A 19,644-nucleotide genomic window follows, 5' to 3' on the forward strand; every position below is an offset into this window, starting at 1 on the left:
AAAGATTCTGAGCTGCAAAGAACTCCTGAACTCTGTTTCACCTGTGTGTGCTAAATAAAACACCCAGACGGAACAGTGATGCTAGGGTGGCGCCCACCCACTCCCCACAAGGACAATGAACGACCTTCACTGAATACAATGTTTTTTTTATTTGTTTTCAATAAAGGTGATTCATACATTTACACACAATTTTGAAAGTAAGCATGAAGTAGTTATTGATCTGCAATATACATACAGTATATATATACAGTCACTGATTGGTGACATGTTTCTGGTCTTGGGCGCCAACTAGTGTTGAATTCAGGACCACACTAACTGAGACCAAGACCTACCTGAGACCAGAGTGCTCCGAAACAAGACATAAAGAGATCGAGACTAAGTCCAGGCCAAGACCATAAACATCATCTTGTGTGCAGGGGGCGTGTCCCTCATTTAGATCGTAACACCAGGAAGGTTGCTGCTGTAAACGGGGGATAAAAATCCAATTATGAATGACCGATTTCAAGTACTATACCACTAGTGTGCTCTTTCAACCGAAGTCTGAATCAGAGCGTTGAATTTGTTCATCAAACTCGACCAACAAAAAGGTGCAGGCCTCTCCGTGATGTTGCATGCTGACCACCCGATCACAAGTTTGAATCAGTATCAGCATTGTGCCAGTCTACTTCTGAATTGGCAGCATTGATTTAAACTGATATTCATTTCCCCCCCTCACATTTTGTTTGGGTGGGCGGGACTCCTTGGCCCTATAGGCTGTCGCCGGCTTTGAGATGTGCTCAGTTGTCCACAGCAGCCATCAAAAGTAAAGACCCTAAATGATTGATCCATCATCATGTATCAAATTAAGAGCAACCCATAAAAGAGTTTCCCCTTGACCAAGGACTTCAGAGAAGGAAAGAACAGCACTGGTACTTTATGAGTATTCAATAAGATACCCTGGATAAATCTGGTGCTTTTCAAAGATGACATAGATGCTCGGGTTTCTCTCACGATCTACGCAGCTGTCATAGAGGGTTTTGCCATCTCTTTTAGGTGGAGGTCGTACGTAGCTGCTGCTTCCCCTCGTGTACTCCCCGACCAGGACTAGAGCAACGAACATGGTCTTCTTCTTGTGTCTGTTGACTTTGACGTATGTGTCTGAATAGGACGCATCTTTGGCAAAGTAGCTACCTAGATTTAAACAAAGTGTTAACCACTGACACACTCCAAAAGAAAAAGGTTGTATTCAAGATAAAAAAGATTGAATATGCTGCTTTGTTCATTTATAACAGTCTGATAAACACTGGACTTAAATAACTTTCTGCTTCCTGACCAAAGTCACATTTTAGAAAAGAATGCTTCATTACTTGTATTATTTTTATGCTTTAGCTTTTAAATGGTACCTTTGCCGTAGGACGTCCCATGGGCACCACACACCCTCCAGTCAAAGTTCTGATCACAGATCGCCTCGATCAGGGACTCATCTGTCCCGTGGAACAAGTTCTGCTCATTCACAACTTTCCCTCCGTTCCTCTTTTTCATCTGGTCTTTTTGCCTGAAGACACATAAAACACAGAAAACGTATTCAGTTACCATGCAACTAAGAATTAGATTTGATTTTGATTGATTGCTTCTCTACGAGCTCTGTTCTCGGTTTATATCAGCTCCCTTGAAAAGATATCTGTATCTCCATCTGATCTGTTTGCTCCACCATATTCATCAACAGGTCTCTAACCATGTCTTCTTGTTTCCTGTAGACCTTAATGTGCGTTCTCAAGAGAACTGCCTGCTGCAGCTAAAGTGATGCTACAAGAGGAGCACCTGCCGTCTGAGTTGGGCCTACAGAAAGGCAGGAATGCGAAAGTCTTCAACATCATCCCCCGAAAGAATTTATCTTGCATCCCAAAGAAGGTTGGGAACATGAAATCTGAGTGGGCCATATTAAAAGCCTTCAATTGGCTGTGAGGAGTTGTGGCTTGACCGTCTATGCCTGTTGTGGCAACAACCTAAGAAACAGTTGATGGACACCAGCGGTGAAGGAAGCTGTCAGGCAGAGGAAGGAGGAATTTCGGGCTTGGTTAGCTAAGGGTTCTCAGGAAGCAGCAGACAGGAATAGGGGGTCTAGTCTAAGAGGGGTGTGGCTTCTGTGGTTTCGGCAGCAAAAAGTGGGTGTGGGAGGAGTTTAGGTTTTAGGCAGCTGTGGCTCAGTTGGTGAGTCGGTCGTCTCTCAACCAGAAAGTCAGGGATTCAATCTCACTAGCTCCTGCAGCTACATGTCCGATGGGTCCTTTGGTCAAGACACTTGACCCCAGGTTGCTCCCGCTGCTTCATCAGCGGCGTATGAATGTGTATGAATGGAATTAGTAACTTCTGATGGTCTCACTACACAGCAGCCTCTACCACCCGTGTGAATGTGTAGGTGTGACCTGCGGTGTAAAAGCAATTTGAGTAGTCAGAAGACTAGAAAAGAACTACACAAGCTCAAGTCCATTTACCATCCATTACTATGGAGAGGGACTTCTGGTTGGCCTCAAGGATGTTCCGGCAAACTGGATGGGAAGCAGGGATGGAGAACCACTGATTTGAACTGGGGATGTCGTCAGTGGCTCTAAAGAACACTCTGAGAGCTCTTGAACCGAACCCGCATGTCCTCTGATGTGGCGCCAGAGTACACTGCAGTGAAAAGTTGTTGATGCTGAAACCAAAGCTCTGCAGCAGTACATGGATTAGCTTCCGTGTAGGATCTCTAGTCAGCTCTCCAAACAGGGACTTCTCTGGCTGTTATCTACTGAGCATAGTATCAATACTATGTTTGATAAGTAAGTCATGCAACCCACTTTAATTCTACAGAACTATCCCTTTAAGTCGAAGAGAGCTCCAAAGTGTCAGGCGACATCTCTTTGAATTGATCATATCAAGGCAATAGACCACTTTCACATTGTTTTTTCAAGCCACCTTTAAAGCCTAATAGCCAGGTCGATGATTTACCATTGAAAGACTCTCCACAGAGAAGGGTTCTGGATCCTCTTGATGCTGTGAATTTTGCTCCCAGACATGGTTTTCTTAAAACTCATTTCAATCATGTTATATTCCTCAGACTTGGAGAGTGGTATGGTCTGAAACATAAAAGGTACAACACAGAGGAACAGGTCAGGATGAAAGATATATTTGATGTTCAAAAAGGAAAAAAAAACATTGTTTTATAAAAAAGATTCTGCATATGAATACACTGTCTGTAGGTGAAGAATAACATTTCTCTGTGTCAGACGTGTGTAACAATACATGAACCCATCGGTTATCATCTGGATGTAGATGTAAACATCAAAAGCTAAATCAGTCACTGAACTACATCTGTTGGCCATGTTTTCACATCCATCCATCCATTTTCGTCCGCTTATCCGAGGTCAGGGCGCGGTGGCAGAAGGCGCAGTAAGTCAACACAGACTTCCCTCTACCTAGCAAAACTTTCCCGCTCCTCCTTGGAGATTTCGAGGCGTTCCCAGGCTAGACGGGATATATAATCCCTCCAGCGAACTCTGGGTCTACCCCGGGGTCTCCTCCCAGTTGGGCGTGCCGGGAAAACCTCCAAAGGGAGGCATCCATGAGGCATCCAAATGAGATGCCTGAACCACCACAACTGGCTCCATTTGATTCGAAGGCGCAGCTGCTTTACTCCGAGCTCCCCCCGAATGTCTGAGCTCCTCACCATATCTCTAAGGCTGACACCCTCGGGAGGAAACTCATTTCGGACTCTTGTATCCGCTATCTCATTCTTTCTGTCACTACCCAAAACTCATGAACACAGGTGAGGGTTTGAACGAAGAGCGATCGTTTTTACACACATAACAATAACAAAATATGGGTTTCTGTGTGGTTTATGACACAAACTGAGTTTTTTGGTGAGTATTATTTTGTTAACATTTTGTGCTGTGTCTGCTTTTGGGCTCCTTCAGTGTTTAGCATACATTCATGTATTTGTTTTCCACGAAGCGATTTGGAGGGCCAAAGTGATGAGAAGAATATTTGATGGATTGGTGTCATTATGGTGACTTTTACATCATTCATAGAGTCCTTGCTTATTGCTTAACTGGATAACAGTAGGCCTAAGAAATGAAAAACTGTCTGTTGCTCCAAAAAGGCAATACATTGTCTGATGATAGCCGATGGGTACCCAAATTGTTAAAAGCATGAAATGCACCTGAACTACAGTATAGATTTGTACAAACATGTCATAGCCAAGAGCCTTCTTACCCTTGAAGCCAAAATTTTTACTTACAGGCTTTTCAACTCATAAAAAAAAAAGATAACACTATCTATAAAGATACCTTGTATCGACAATCTGAGAGCTCCTCCACCTCCTGAGCAGACACAAATCGAGGCCTCCGTCTGACCTCTCTCTTGGTTTTGTATTTTACATTTTGCTGATACATCTGCATGGTTTGTGGTTCACCTCTAAAGTAAAGAGTGTACCTCTGATCGCCTGCATTAAATTCAACATCTGTATCTATGTCTGCTTGGTAGACGCTCTCCAGAGATTCTGAGGTGACTGGTGTGTCAGCACCGGCCTGAAGAGAAACACAAAGCAGACAATAACAGTAAAATATGAAAAAAACCTTAGAGGTATCAAGTGAAATGGCAGTCTTATGATGTCAAGTATTTTTTTTAAATGTAGGTGTTCAGGAAAGAAAAGGGGCTTCATTAACTTGTAAAGAAAACTAATACTAACCTGTTGCAACACAGCCTGAATACTTGATTTGGACATAGGTCTCGCCTCTGAAATTTAGCTAACCTGGGGTGGCAAATCAGATTTCAAGGGTTTCAAAGGGGGCACATGCCACCCCTGGAGACCCCTCTGGACACACCCATGGCTACGAGAGTCCATCCTCATAACATGAACTCCCAGTATGAACTGTAAAATAATGTGTTCTTTGTTTGCAAAGATGCACAGAGCCTCGGCTTTCTGGCTGCTGCTAGCCAATCCAATCAGCAGCTTTATCAACATGTGCCAGCACATTAAGAGCCTTAAGTCTTTCGACTTTTAAGTAAATCGACTTGAAAACAATCAAAACATAGAGATGGAACAAAGTCACACAGCTGCATCACTATTACAAATTTGTCTTACCTGTCCGTACTCCAGCCACTCCCCAATGTCATCCTTCCAGTACCACAGCCACTGGGTTGTCAGAATGAAGTGAGGAGGCTTTGAGACGGAGGAGGCAGTGGACAGGCGACGAACAGGAGAGCCTCCACATGTCATCGTCAGGAAGTCAACTGCCTGATCTTTAATGGACGCAGAGCTGGAAGCAAGCAGAGTGAAACAACAATTCCCTCAAATGGACTTTACACTTCCAGAGACTATTTTGAATAAAAAGCAAAACAGCAACTTGATGTTCAAATCGAGATAGATAACCATATGTTTTTTCATTGACGCACCTTTGAATCGACAAATATCTCAAACTGTCTAAGGTGTGTGTCAGTTGATCCATGCAGCTTGATTCGCGCCCCGGGTCACAGTAAGCCTTCTCGATGTCCTCCATGTCAGGCAGGTCCTTCCAGGTCACACCGTCGCCTTCTAACACCTGCCACCTGTAAGGAAGGCGGCAGAGGGGACAAGTGCTCTCCTCTTAGGGGGAAGAAAAAAACAAAACAATAGAAATCATCGGACAATGTTAGAAATAAAAGCACCATCTTCACTTCAACACACATTTGTAAAGAGAGAGAGGGATTTGAGAATGTTATTCCGGCCTTTATTTGGTTTCGTTTTGATATTTATAACTCTCTTTATTGTCACCTCATTCAAAACCCATTACATGACTCCAGTTTTACCTGGCGTCAAATGTAGAAACCTCTGTTATGGCTTTATGGCTTTTTTTAGAATTGATTTAACTTTCACAGATTTTGCTGAGGAGCCAAGTCTCAGCCATTTATTTGTTCCACAGTCCAAGCTGTCTTGCACTACTTTGTGCTGGAAATTTCTGTAATGAGAATTTGTTTGATAAAAGATCTTTGAGTCATTCAGTTGTATTTGTTGGTATTATATTATTCATTTTGCAAATAGGAGGAACAAAGCTTCAGAATGAAAGATCAGTCTGCAGCAAAGCTCAGAGAAGGGCAGTCCCTCTCCACACTAGACATGTACAGTATACAAAGTTATGACACAACCACTGTGCTAAGATAAAAAAGCAACACCTGGTATGGACAGTTCTTGGTACAGACAATTCAATCCGGGGAGGCAGTTTCACCAAAGCTCTCAAGGTCCTTTTCTATTTCAAAACATCAGTTTCTGAAATGATAATCTTCGTATGCAACACTAACAGTCTAGTACATTTCTAGTAGGCACATACATTTCCCATTACACCATTCTCTGTTAAATCACCTGTACTGCTGCATTCTTTCACTATAATTTAGCTTAAAACTTATCTGCCAATATCTTTTTTTTTTTGCTTTCTTTAACTAATTTTGTTTATTCTAGCGGCCTCAACGACTGAAGGGCATGTGAGTGTGAACAAGCAAAAATAGACCAACCAGAGAAGGTCTTACCAAGTAATTCAGTGAAACACCTGTGTGTGCCCAGGGTTTAAGGTTACATAATTATAATCTATTTAGCCAAATAATTTAATAATAATAATAATAATAACTCAAGAACATCAAGCAACTGTTTTAGAAGTATCAGACTGTAATACTTAAAAAAAAAAAAAAATTCTTATCAAGTGTATTTGTCCAATTTCTAGTCAAAAATATCTCTTTAAGAGATAAAAAAAATATCTCTTTAAGAGATAAAAAAAAAATATCTCTTTAAAAAAAGAGATTAAAAAATATCTCTTTAAGAGATTTTTTGCGAAATACGAAATTACGAAATAGGACAAAAAAAGGAGCAAAGATTGGAGTTTTTGCAGTGTATATGAACTAGAACTACAGTACGATTGTAATTGCGAGTACTTATTGAAAGAAGCGAGAAACCTCCCAAATGAAGTGCAACAAAGACCTACTTACCCAAAGTTGCATCCCCCGCAAACATAGCACCTGCACAAGTGTGAGCCATCTCACAGTGGACACTCTCCGGGCTTCTTCTGATGGATCAGTAGACCATGTTTTTAGCCATTATCAGACAATAGCTGATTATTCGACTACCTGTGACCCTCCGTCATCCTTCACTAAATGCAGTTTTACTCTTCTCAAAGAAGAGGCTTGTCAGGACCACTAACAGGTGTTAGCTTCCCTAAGCTCAGACATCATTGTTGTGTTTAGTTGATAAAGTCAGGGATGTCTACAGTCATCCTGATATCAGCTCAGGCCAAGTAACCTTTAAACTGTTGTTAAAGCACGGGCTTGTTTCGTTTCATCCATTGGCTGCAGAGTCTATCACATAGTTAAAGGGAAAATAAAAAGGAAATAAAATAATAAGGAAAACATGTGGTTGAAAATAAAATGATTTTCATCCATAAAGTCATTAACTCGACTTATTTATCTTGTTATCTTGGGATAACGTCGCTGGGTTTCCCATAGTAACAAGCTATCTTTAAATCTAGAAAACAAAATAAGAATAAGAATAATAATAGCTTGGATTTATATAGTGCCTTTGAAGAAACAGAAGGACGCTTTACAGAAGTAAAAAGGGGGGCAGTAATAGGAGACAAAAAAAAAAAGAAATAGGCCTAGGTCTCGGTCTCGCCCAGCCTTGGTGTTGTCTCGGGCTGGCACTGCCTTGGTCTTGGTCTTGACTCAGTCTTTCCTTAAATGTCTTGGTCTTGTCTCAGTTTCGGAGCACTCTGGTTTGGTTAGTGTGGTCTTGACTACAACACTATAAATAGCTATTTGTGTAGTAATACAAATAATAAGATCATTTTGGCAGAATCTTTCATTAACAAATGTGAGTTTGGTAGAGTTGTTTCGTGGTTTTCTTATTAGAGGCTGTTTATTATGTGGAATAACTTTCCTTTAAGACAAACCAAAAAACTATTTAGACTGTGTTTTATGATATTCTTGAGTTAGAAGTTACAGTCTTGGAGAGTCCTTTGAACTTAGATTTCATATTTTCACGCCGCCATGTGCTTTGCCTTTGGCAAATTCTCAGCCCATGCAAAGAATTTGTACCCTACCATTGATTTACTTTTTGTGTATTTTTGTGTGCATTTATATTCATATTATTCATATTCAACACAATTATTTTTTTATTCAACAAAATATTTTTACTTTTATTTTTTATTATTATTTATATTCAATACAACAGTCTATATTCACACACTTCCTCTCTCTCGCTCATCCTCATCAACGCTTCTCTCTTGCTATCTCTGATGAAAGTCCACTTTTTAATCATTTGATATTTTTACAGGTTGAAGATGATTGAGTCTGAGATTTTATTTGCATACAGTGCTGGGAAATTAGATTAGATCAACACTAAAAGCTGGGGGATTACCTGGTCACACGTGTCAGTAAACTTTACCGCTCTGAAAAATTACAGCTGGTCACAGCAGGAAATGGAAAATTTGAAGTGCAGTAAATGCAGGAAATGGAAAATTTTCACCTCAAGAATCAGTGCAACAGTGTAAAAAAACTGCACAGTGTAGCAAAGTTTATCAGTTTATATCGTATCATCCTCTTGTTGCTAGCTAAGATATAAAAAAAACCTGTTGGGAGGTACCTTATATTACGTATACTTGAACTGATTGGTTTACATATTTTCTCTCTAGTCCTCCGATATTTGAATATATTGACTGATAATTAATTTACTATTTTCAATTCATTTAACTTTTCCCTTTGTATCATGGCAATTTTAAGTCTAAAGACAACTTTTCTCTCTGGGGTCCCAAAAGGATCAGTCCTTGGGCTGCTGCTCTTTATTCTATACGTGCTCCCCCCCATTACAATCATGGAGAAACATACTATATCTTACCATTCATACGCTGATGACACAAAATTTATTGGTAAAGGGCCTTGAGCTTGTATATCACTTTCTAGCCTTCTGACTAATCAAATGCTTTTACATTCACACACTGATGGTAGAGGCTGCTGTGTAAAGTGGCCATCAGTATTAGCTAATCCATTCATGAACATTCATACGCCGCCGACAAAGCAGCGGTACCAACGTGGGGTTAAGTGTCTTGCCCAAGGACACATCGGACATGTGGCTGCATGAGCTGGGTATCAACCCCCAACATGTATTACCACCGTCTGTTAACATAGATTAGAATAGATTAGAATAGATCATGATGAGCAGGTTGACATTCTGCATCTGAACATAAATTAAAAGCAGTGTTGGGTGCTTTGGATGCTTCTTAGAGCAAAGAGTGCTCCTGTCTTTCCCGCTCTTTAAAAACCAACACAACACAAGTCCATATTTTTTCATCGGTATCCTTTATTCAGAATCAGATGTATATTAATGACATTAAACAGACATCCAACATTTTGATTTTGCACTGAATATTTTCCGACACCTTTAAAATTCCCCAGAACACACGTTAATAACAAAAGTTCAACATTTAAAAGAGTTACTAAAGACTTTTCTAATTTTAAAAACACAAAAGTAAAGAACATTGAAAGCCCCTGTGAGGACTTTTAAGCTGGTTATGAAACAGACAGATTTATATTTATGCTCTACATGAGCCAGGAAAGCATCCAAGACCATCAGGATCAAGATTGCTTCTTTTTATGAAGTAATTTTAAAATGTCTGTAACCACAGGTGTCAGACAAGTGGATTTACCTGTACAGGACAGGATCAACAAGGAGATAAGACACATGGGGGCACCAAAATCAACACAAGCTGAAGTACCTCACAGGAGGTCTGTGTTGGTTCTCAGACATCCAGGTCATGGTAAATTCAAAGCTTGATCCAAAAGCAAATTGACTTGGTAGAAGATCTTGAAGACGTTTCATCTTTACTCCGTTAGTCTTCTCCAGTTGTCCTCTACCAAAACAACTGAAGCCCCAGTCCCACTTTTGAACATGTGACTCAAACTACCCACTCAACTTGGGGTGGCAACGACTCTCAACAAAACTATCCACAGAGGCTTACATTTCTAGCTCGGCCCACCAGTTAGCTTGGACCTGAAGACGCCTTTCAGAGGATGGGAGGTGAAACGTCTTCAAGATCTCCAACTAAGTCCAGTTGCTTTTGGATCAAGCCTCAAATTCCTCACAGGAGCTTGACAAAAAGTATTGTTAAAAACATGAGAAACAGTTAAAAAATGAATTTGTAAAGATAAAAAGACAGCCTGTAAACTAATAAGACTAAACTGCATCTCAGAGGAAAGTATCTGTTCATAAAATCTGATGCATAGCTTAAGCTCAAACCACCCAAATTTCTATAGTATTAAATATATATTCAATCTGCTGCAGCACTAAAAAATATCACATTCACGAGCTACTCTGTGTCATTTGTTCTTACAACTTCTGGAGTAATTTTACATTTTCTTTACTAAAGTATAGAACCTGAATGTTTCTTCTACCACAGATAAACTCTGTAAAGCCTTGAACCAAGCCCCATTTATGAGTAGCTGATAAGATACTCCGGATAAATCTGTTGTTTTTCAAAGATGACATGGATGCTTGGGTTGCTCTCACGATCTACGCAGCTGTCATAGAGGGTTTTGCCGTCTCCTTTAGGTGGAGGTCGGACGTAGCTGCTGCTTCCCCTCGTGTACTCCCCGACCAGGACTAGAGCAACGAACATGGTCTTCTTATTGTGTCTGTTGACCTTGGCGTATCTGTCTGAATAGGACGCATTTTTGGCAAAGTAGCTACCTAAAAATAAAGAAACACAAGACTGCATTAAAAATATGGACGTAGCAATCATGCATAACTCTCAACCTTTATATAATCAAAATGGATGAACAACACAATACAAAAATGAGCTAAGGAGACCATATGTATAATACCAGACTAAAATGTGTAGTTCTGTTGTAAAAATCAACATTTTAAAGGTGTCAGTGGGACTTCTCGGCCTTTTGCGGCCAGCCTCAAGTGGACACTCAAGGAACTGCAGCTTTTCACTTCCCTATTGGATTCTTTTTCGATACCAGAGGTTTCTGCTTGGTGTTAATGCTCATTGTAAAAGAAAATTATTCTTCTACGATAAAATAAACTCCCTTTTCCAGTGAAGGAACCTCATACATGTGGACTTTTGTGTCCCATACCAAAACAAATCTGTCAACATTTTATACCTTATATCGGTCATTTTGATTTAATAACTGTTGGTGCTGTTTTTCTGTACCTTTGCCGTAGGACGTCCCATGGACACCACACATCCTCCAGTCAAAGTTCTGATCACAGATCGGCTCGATCAGAGACTCATCTGTCCCGTGGAACAAGTACTGCTCATTCACAAGTTTCCCTCCATTCCTCTTCTTCATCTGCTCTTTTTGCCTTATAGGAGACATATTGTGAAAAATCCACTGTTACAGTGTTTTTGAACATATATTTGGGTAACCTGAGTGTCTACAGACCCACAAAATGTGAAATAAACCCATCCAGTCATTTGTTTGTGGTCTACATAAGTCTTACAATACAGAGAAAAATGCTCTGTTTCAAATTTGTTCTCCTTGTGATGTCACAGTGGGATTCTGGTAATAAAATCCCATCCCCTCCCCTGGTATCTCCACCCATGGACTCCACCTCCAGCCTAGAACAAAACCTTTGTGTAGGTCTGCCATTTTTTTTCTCGCTATAGAGGATTGATGTCTACCAGGAAAACTCAGGGGGGTTCATTGCATTTAAAGAGACACACACCAAAATGGAGCGTTCTGAGAGAGCTGGTTTATACAGGGTCACAAACCTCCTCTGGTGCTTGATTCATGTTATATTTTGACCAAAACACAGCACAGATGTTTCATTTAGACCACAGGAAACTGTTTGAAAAGGTGGAGAAGGGGTAGAATATGTCCTCTTTTTAAAAAAACAAGTGTTTAGAAATTTGTGATAGCATGCAAATAAGAACTAGTTTCACTTTTGATTAATTGGTGCTATAATCTCTGTTATTAGTCTCCATCAGCTTTTGGAAAAACACTCTCTGTATCTCCACCTGCTAATCTCTCTCTATAGCTGCTTTCACGTATGCATTCCGGATAATATCTAGATATTTACAGGAGGACTTCTCCGGAGATTCTCCTGACCTAGCCGTTCACATATGCTCCTCACAGCGGGGGACTTTCCCTGTCAGAGGGGAGGGAGCGCGGGGGATTTCCCGACGTAAGACGTGACGTAAATAAACAACGCGGAAGTAGCGGCTGAAGCAACAGAGTCCGCTACACGACGCTATAATGAGAATATTTTCCTTTATATCAATGCTATGTGTAATCCAATGGAATGACAACATCCACAAAAGAGAGGAGAACAACATACTGACGAACAGAAAACATAATGCAGCAGGTTCATTACGTGCACAGAGATCGTAGTGGTTGCGTGCAGACACTTTAGCCGGTCACTGTATAAACGTCATTCTCTGCCTATTGGCTCGAATTGAAAATCTCTGGAGTATATTCGACCGCGTTCAGACATCAGCTCTCTCGGATATTCTGCGGATAAAACACTAGGGGTCTGGCCAGATAAACTCCGGGTAAAGTCAGCGCGAAAAATGCGGCTGTTTGCGTTCACACATAGCCCAAAGAATCTACAGGTAGCCAAATCTCTGGAGTTTTTCAGGAGATTTCCGTATGTGTGAAAAGGGTTTATGTCTGTCTGCTGTTTTTTCTTTTTAGCTTTTAGCCAAAACAGTGAAGTTATCCAGAACAAGGGACTGGAATTTACAAATTCATGGAATAAATTAATGACATACATTTGTATGTCATTTACTATTAGGCAACTAACCCCTTCAAATTGTCTTCAAAATTCACAAGTCATATTAAACACTTGTATTTCTTCTATTTAAGCCATTGAATCAGGTCTTTTACCATTGAAAGACCCTCCACAGAGAAGGGTTCTGGATCCTCTGGATGCTGTGAATTGTACTGTTGGGCATGGTGAGCTTGAACAACTTTCTCATCATATTGTGCTCTGGAGTAACGGGGAGAGGTACGAGCTGCAAGACAAGAGTACAGTAAAGGACATGAACATATATTTACTTTTCAAGAAGGGACAAAACATTGTGCAAGATTTGTATTCAGCCTGCAGCTTATTACTTGTTGCAAAAAAGACGTAAAATAATCATATGATAATGAAATAATAATGAAATACCACTAGGCTGTACATATATCCTAATATAATAATAGAGTATTTAATGCACTCACAACTCACTCCTGAAAGTGCAGATATGTTTATTTGCCTACAAAAAAGAAGAATTAAGTGTATTGTGACGAGGCTCAAATGGTTTTAATTCTCATTTATACAGGACTTTATGTTGATCTTAAAAAGGAGTTTCATTTTCAGCCTTGGTAGTCTCGCGCCATGTTTGGCATTGTTTTGTTAGCAGTGGCGTTAAATAAGGACAGTCCTACGTTTAAAAGAGTGAGAGCCTTTCTGTTTTATTTGTTTGCAAGTTACAAATTTGCAACTTGCAAATTTGCAACCCTAATCATTGACCGTAAAATATTCATGGACGAGGCCTGAGTGACGTCAGCCATCTGTTCCTGCAAGGGGGCTTCGGAGTCCCATCTGCGGCAGCCGCCATGATGGAAACGCTGTCTCACCCTAAATTTTAGTCAATCTAACAACGGGCTCAGAGCTGGAGCTGAGGCGGGTTTTAAGGGCGCACACAGAAGGAAATCCACGCTTCACCCCTGAAGTCCAGTTTGTTTAACTAGTGTGAGTGCTCCGTTCACTTCCTTGGCCCTGGCATGTTTCAAAGAGGAGTGCTTCGGCACGGTACACTTCATGCACGAGCACAAGCCCGGCTACACAACGGGGACAGCCTTCATCATGGAGAAATCCCAGAGTGTTCTGTCTGTATCTGACTAACATGACTCAAAATGAGACACAAAGTAGATGTCTAGTTCTCCGTGTTGCTCTGCGATGTGCGGACGCAGACCGGAAAGCGTGTCCCTTTTTTTAAATGTTTCAACACCGGAGGTTGCTGCGTGGTTATGATATTAGAATACGATACCCTTCACTGTCCCCCATGCACACATTAAACTGCCTCCACATGAATATTTACATCAGTAATTGCTCCCAGGTCTTTATCATTGTCTAAGGAGAGCGTTGTTTTCAGAACTTGCTAAAAGCATGAAAAGCACCTGAACTACAACTTTGTAAAAACACGTCAACATCAAGAGCCCTCAAAGCCAAAAAATCAGCACTTTCTTATTGACAGTATTTGTTACAAATGTTAAAAATGCTTTAAAGATACCGTATATCCTAAGTCTGGGAGTGCGTTCTTGCTCCAGTGAGGTGGGAAGGTTTCAGGTGTGGAGGAGCTGGAGCTGTGTGATGATGGACTACAGAGGAGACAAATATAAGAAGTCTGACTCATGAAGTAGCTTCAGACAAAGAAAACCAAATCAGCAAATTCTTCCTCTGTAACTTTGAATCAGGATACCTCTTTAGCTTCTCCTCCACCTCCTGAGCAGACACAAAGCGAGGCCTCCGTCGGACCTCCCTCTTGGTTTTGTATTTTACATTCTGCTGATACATCTGCAGGGTTCCTGCTGCCCCTTTAAGGCAGAGAATGTACTTCTGTTGGCCCGCCTGAAATTGAATCTCTTTATCTCTGTCTGCCAGGTACACATTCTCCAGAGTTTTAGAGGTGACAGAGGCCGATGTGTCAGCTTCGTCCTGAAGAGAAAAAACAGAGCACACAGATATTTTGAAACATAGAAAATATAAGAAGTAGCAAGTGAAAAAGTGTTCAGCATTATTTCTCACCTGTCCGTACTCCTGCCACTCCCCAATGTCATCCTTCCAGTACCACAGCCACTGGGTTGTCAGAATGAAGTGCGGAGGCTTTGAGACAGAGGAGGCGGTGGACAGGCGACGAACAGGAGAGCCTCCACATGTCATCGTCTGGAAGTCAACTGCCTGATCTTTAATGGACGCAGAGCTGGAAACAAGAAAATCATAATCATGTGGTGGAAATCTGCTTTCACAGCCAACACCAGACCTGTCCCTCAAAGCACACAGAGATCATTGGTCTGCACTGCAAAGAGTGCTGGTATTTACAGTAGTGCTTCCTTTAAGAGGCCGAGTGTGTCAGTGTTGTAGCCTACTCTGAGTCCTGAGTTTGACAAAAGACTGCCACGTGTTCACCTGCACACGCTCATGTGGCATCTTTTATTCCACAGCTGGTGTGTCGTGGTGATGCAGTCATATAACTGTGGATTGGGTAAACTGCGTCATAAAGTAAAAAATTGTGGTTAATAATGAGAGGGCTGCAGGTTTTTTTGAGTTTATTAGACACCTGCATTGATCCCATCACAGCAGAAACGATCAGTGCGTCTCCCAAAGAGGAGCATGATGAGTACTTAAGAACGATGCACAGCGCCGTAACTTCATTCGTAATTAAAATCTCCAGACGCGCTGACAGGATTATTCAGAATCTCTTATTAACCAATGAGATGCGTTTAAACTTTATACCCATCCGAAAGGTCCCACTCAGTCCGTGGAACAGCACACCTCCTCATAAATCCGGAGCTCATTTTATTTATGATCAAAGTTTATCAGTCCTCTCTGCAGAGTTTCCACTGTCCTGTCAAATTATTACAGTTTTCAGTTTTATATTTTCTGCACTGACATCACGGTGACATCACTCTTGACATCACTGTGACATCACTCAGTCATTTCTAGAGATGTATTTGAAGAAATAGTGAAAAACTCTTCGGTGTTCTAGATAAAGATCTGTGTGTGTTCACCTCGGCGCTTTCTTTCTTCTTTTACCCACCCTCGAAATGAAAGAAGTCTTAAAAGGCCTAAGGCGTGTGTCGGTTGATCCATGCAGCTTGAGTCGCACCCCGGGTCACAGTAAGCCTTCTCCATGTCCTCCATGTCCGGCAGGTCCTTCCAGGTCACACCGTCGCCGTCTAACACCTGCCACCTGTAAGGAAGGCGGAAGTGGACACGAGCACACGTCTCTGGAAAAAAAGACAGCCACAGAAATCAACACATCTTCTCTTAACTCACACAGGTATTAAAACAGGGTTGTCAAAATTCACGAATTTACATTTGGATACGATGCAAACAAAAATCAAACAGTATTGATACCAAGGCAACAGAAGTACAAAAACACAGGCAGTGAAACTTGGCACACTGCACAATTCTCTTTTGGCAGCTTTGAGTTAAAAGTATAACCTTTTGGTACTTTTCGATATTAGCAATCATTCAAATAACTGAGATTTTATCAGAGGATTGAAAATGTTGACAACCTTTTATATAAAAAGTGCTCTACGAGGGAACCTAATCCTGTAGAAATGACTAGATTGAGCATTACCTTTGTACCTGCAGTCCCTGCGGATGAAATAGAGGCAGATTTCGTTCCTGTCAGCTTCACTCACGGGGTTTGTTTGACTAGCAGGCGAGGGCTTCAGAGCAGGGATCCTCACCTCTGGCAGCGCTGCAGGAGAAACAATCATGTTTAATTTAATGTGAAGATTCACACTCTGTTAAGATGAGCTTAAAAATGTTTGTGTAAAAGTTCTCATTCTTTACCAGCAACAGTTACAGCCTGTCTCTCCTGCTGAGCCACGATGATGTACTTGTTTCTGTAGATCTCGTTGAGGTTTGTTATATTCTCCGGACTGAGGCCTCGGAGAATCTTGGTGCTACACTCCCCGATGTTGTGGACTCTCTTACAGGAAGAGCCGAACCTGCAGTCGCCCTGGAAATAGTGCTGACAGATGTGCAGCTTGTTGCAGGAGAGGGCGTACTTGCAGGAGCCGTGCAAACCGTTTCCCTTGTTGTAATGTGGGCAGATCTGGAGAGGTGTACGAGAGGGGGGATCAAAGTCATTACAATGACTTTACATGACATCATGGTTTTCTCCATGACATCCTGAGAATCTGAATACCCACCTCTGTCTCCCCACACTGTAGGTCCAACTTACCTCTGGAAGCAGATAAGGATCATTCTGCAGTAACAGCTGGAACAGCTGTTTCTCCGTCAAATCCTGAAGACCATGTCTCATCAGAAGCTCTGCATTTTGTGGAAGGACCAGACTGTGGCCATTTTTACACTTTTGTCTGAAAAAAAACGATTAAATATATTTTCAGTGTAGAGTTTTAATCTGAAAACAGGGTTACAAACATCCATTTGGTTTCATTAAATGAACAGAACTCCACAGTTAAAAATGTAAAGAACAACTTTTTACACCTTTGCTGATATATCAGCTGAACCTCAGTATAAGCAGATACTTGCCCAGCAAATAATGTGGCATACACTGATGTCTATCCATTGTCTCAAACAATTAAATGCTGGCCAGTTTTTATACCTCATACCTAGACTCTTTTTAAACCACAGCTGACGTCCGATGCTGCTACAGTGAAGCATCCAGTCTTTTTTTACAGTCTGAAAAAAGCTGACAAGAGACTCATTTAGATTTGAGTCAATATATATTTGGTGGTATCTTTGTGTGGTTTGGTCTGATTGTGATTATTTCCCTTGTTGCTGTCCGTCATTTAGATATCTTACCTGATGCTATGCATTGTGGGAAACAGTACAAGAGGGAGACTGGTCTGATGCATCAGACACACCCGGGTATTTTTGGCATACTGCGGATCTCGTATTAGTTTGTATACTTCTTTTGGGCAGAATCAGAACATCAGTACATACCCCATATTTGATACATACATTTCTGAGATCTATTGCATTACCATATGGTAAAAACTTTGCTCGAAACCTGTTGTATACAATCTGATACTTGTCTTCTGCCCCCTGGTGGATACTGCATATTATGTACTGCCAGTGCAGTAGACAGTTTCAAAAAAACAGCCTGAGATTTTTATTCAGGACGGACTTTTAGCTTTCTTAAAATATCTTAAAATAAGACCTTTATTTGGATTTGTCGGGTGAATGATACAAAATATATTTCAGCATACAGAGGCGCTGCTTCTCAGCGGGCAAGGCAGGTAACTCCTGAGGGCTCACAAACGTAAACCAAACTATGAAACCAAATCAGTCGCCCAAAATGTAATTTTTTTGTCGGAGTGTGCAATGGCCTTTAGTGTCGGGACACTGGGAGACATAATGTGGCCCCCCCAATAGATTCTTGCTTTCCACGTCATTGTCTGATTGGTCCACAACAACTGGCATGATGTAAAAATTAACTTGTGTAATCTGTAACTGAACAACATACATTGTACATTAAACCAGGTATTAGGAAAAGGCATTTTTTTGTGTTCACTGTTTGTGTTGAATATAACAAAGAAGTTCTAATCACAGCATATCAGCCCTCTGCACATGCTGGGAGTTAGAGGAGCTTTACCAAGAAATATGTGATATCAACAAAATGATGACAAAAGTGTGTTCACGCCCTAAACAGTGTAACAAAAATGTCGAACCAGAGGTGGATACTTACCCATACGTGCATCCACCGGAGACATAGTACCTGCACAGGTGTAAGCCGTCGCACTGTGGACACTCTCCGGGTTTCTTCTGACAGAGCCGCAGACTGGTTTTAGCCACGATCAGACTATCCGGGCTGATGGTCTGACCTCCTCGGACCTTCTGCTTGCCCTCTTTCATACATATCTTATCGTCGTCGAAGAGGAGTTTGCTCAGGGCTGAATCTGTAACTCTGTGACTCTGTTTTATCTTCTCGTCCAGGCTCGTGAAGTCTAGACAGCCCCGGTTATCACACAGAGTCTTCCTGATGAATCCTGAGATGTCTGAACTCATCCTGGTATTTGTTTCCGTAAGTTACCTTTGCTTCAAGCAGGGCTGCTCTTGTTCCTCTCTGCAACAGCAATGACTCGGTTTATGACCAGATTGCGAGGAAATGAAACTGAAAGTTAAAAAGAAATAAGATCGAAACTTTGGAAGGCCGTTTGAGCATTTATTCTAAACCCTTGAAATAAAGCGTTCGGCTGTAATTTCAGGAGGAATGCTTCCTGAAATTCTCCTGACCTGATTGTTCTCACATTCACCTCACAGTGGGAGGTGCATGTGAGAACAAAGACAAATATGTATAAAAAAACTATATGGAAGTGGCAGACGAAGCAACAGAGTCCGCTATAGAATGCAATAATGAGAGTATCTACCTTTATATCAATGCTAAGTGTAGTTCAAGGGAATCACAATATCTACAAAAGAGCGGAGAAGATCATACTGGAGAAGAGAAAACATGATGCAGCAGTTTAATTACGTGGGCGGAGATCATAGTCTATGGGCGTGCACTGATCACAGGATATAAACGCCACCATCCCTTCCCACTCGATCGAGGTGAATTCTCCAGATAATATCCTGCTTCGTTTTCACATCAGCTTACTCAGACTGGCCACTAGGGTAGGCTCTTGCAGTAGTGTTTCAAAGTGGTACTCCAGTCCAAATTCTAAACATTGTAGAGAGCTGTCTCCCCCCGCCCCCCCTCCTCTCTAGAGTCCATGCTCACACAGGTCACCATGTGGTGGACCCTGAAGCTTCAGTGTTTATCCAGCTCTGCATGGGTCTGTAAACCTTTCTGTGTTCTAACCTCTCTCCATTTTTCAAAAGCATCTCCAATATTGATCCTAGTTTGAGCACGTTTCTGCTCGTGGAGCTTATTAGAAACATGCAGAGGCTTTTTAGGTCGGGTACAATCACTTCTATCTGAA

At 41.4% G+C, this 19,644-nt stretch overlaps 1 protein-coding gene across 1 annotated transcript; it reads right to left on the reverse strand.

Annotated features, from left to right (window-relative positions):
- Window positions 1–125: 125 nt before the first annotated feature.
- Window positions 126–18,935, reverse strand: parp12a (poly (ADP-ribose) polymerase family, member 12a). The gene is made up of 18 exons (XM_065956593.1): window positions 18,411–18,935; window positions 16,941–17,076; window positions 16,547–16,811; window positions 16,329–16,451; window positions 15,783–15,972; window positions 14,771–14,945; window positions 14,445–14,680; window positions 14,256–14,343; window positions 12,865–12,992; window positions 11,190–11,341; window positions 10,467–10,720; window positions 8,873–8,882; window positions 5,413–5,602; window positions 5,102–5,276; window positions 4,305–4,544; window positions 2,968–3,095; window positions 1,383–1,534; window positions 126–1,170 (listed from the first exon to the last, which is right to left on the reverse strand). The coding sequence occupies exons 1-18, from the start codon at window positions 18,728–18,730 to the stop codon at window positions 914–916; spliced, it is 3,219 nt and encodes a 1,072-aa protein (XP_065812665.1). The 5' UTR covers window positions 18,731–18,935; the 3' UTR covers window positions 126–913.
- Between the last annotated feature and the right edge of the window lie 709 nt (window positions 18,936–19,644).

This window comes from Labrus bergylta, chromosome 7 (genome assembly GCF_963930695.1).
Source record: "Labrus bergylta chromosome 7, fLabBer1.1, whole genome shotgun sequence".
NCBI lineage: Eukaryota > Metazoa > Chordata > Actinopteri > Labriformes > Labridae > Labrus > Labrus bergylta.

Bases quoted from the DNA above. Each gene is read 5' to 3' on its own strand.
- parp12a (XM_065956593.1), bottom strand. From the start codon at position 18,730: ATGAGTTCAGACATCTCAGGATTCATCAGGAAGACTCTGTGTGATAAC. The intron at 14,946-15,782 runs GTGGGTAAAAGA...TCTTGTTTCCAG, and splicing joins AGACTTCTTTCATTTCGAGG to CTCTGCGTCCATTAAAGATC. The intron at 14,681-14,770 runs GTGAGAAATAAT...TTTTCTCTTCAG, and splicing joins AGTGGCAGGAGTACGGACAG to GACGAAGCTGACACATCGGC.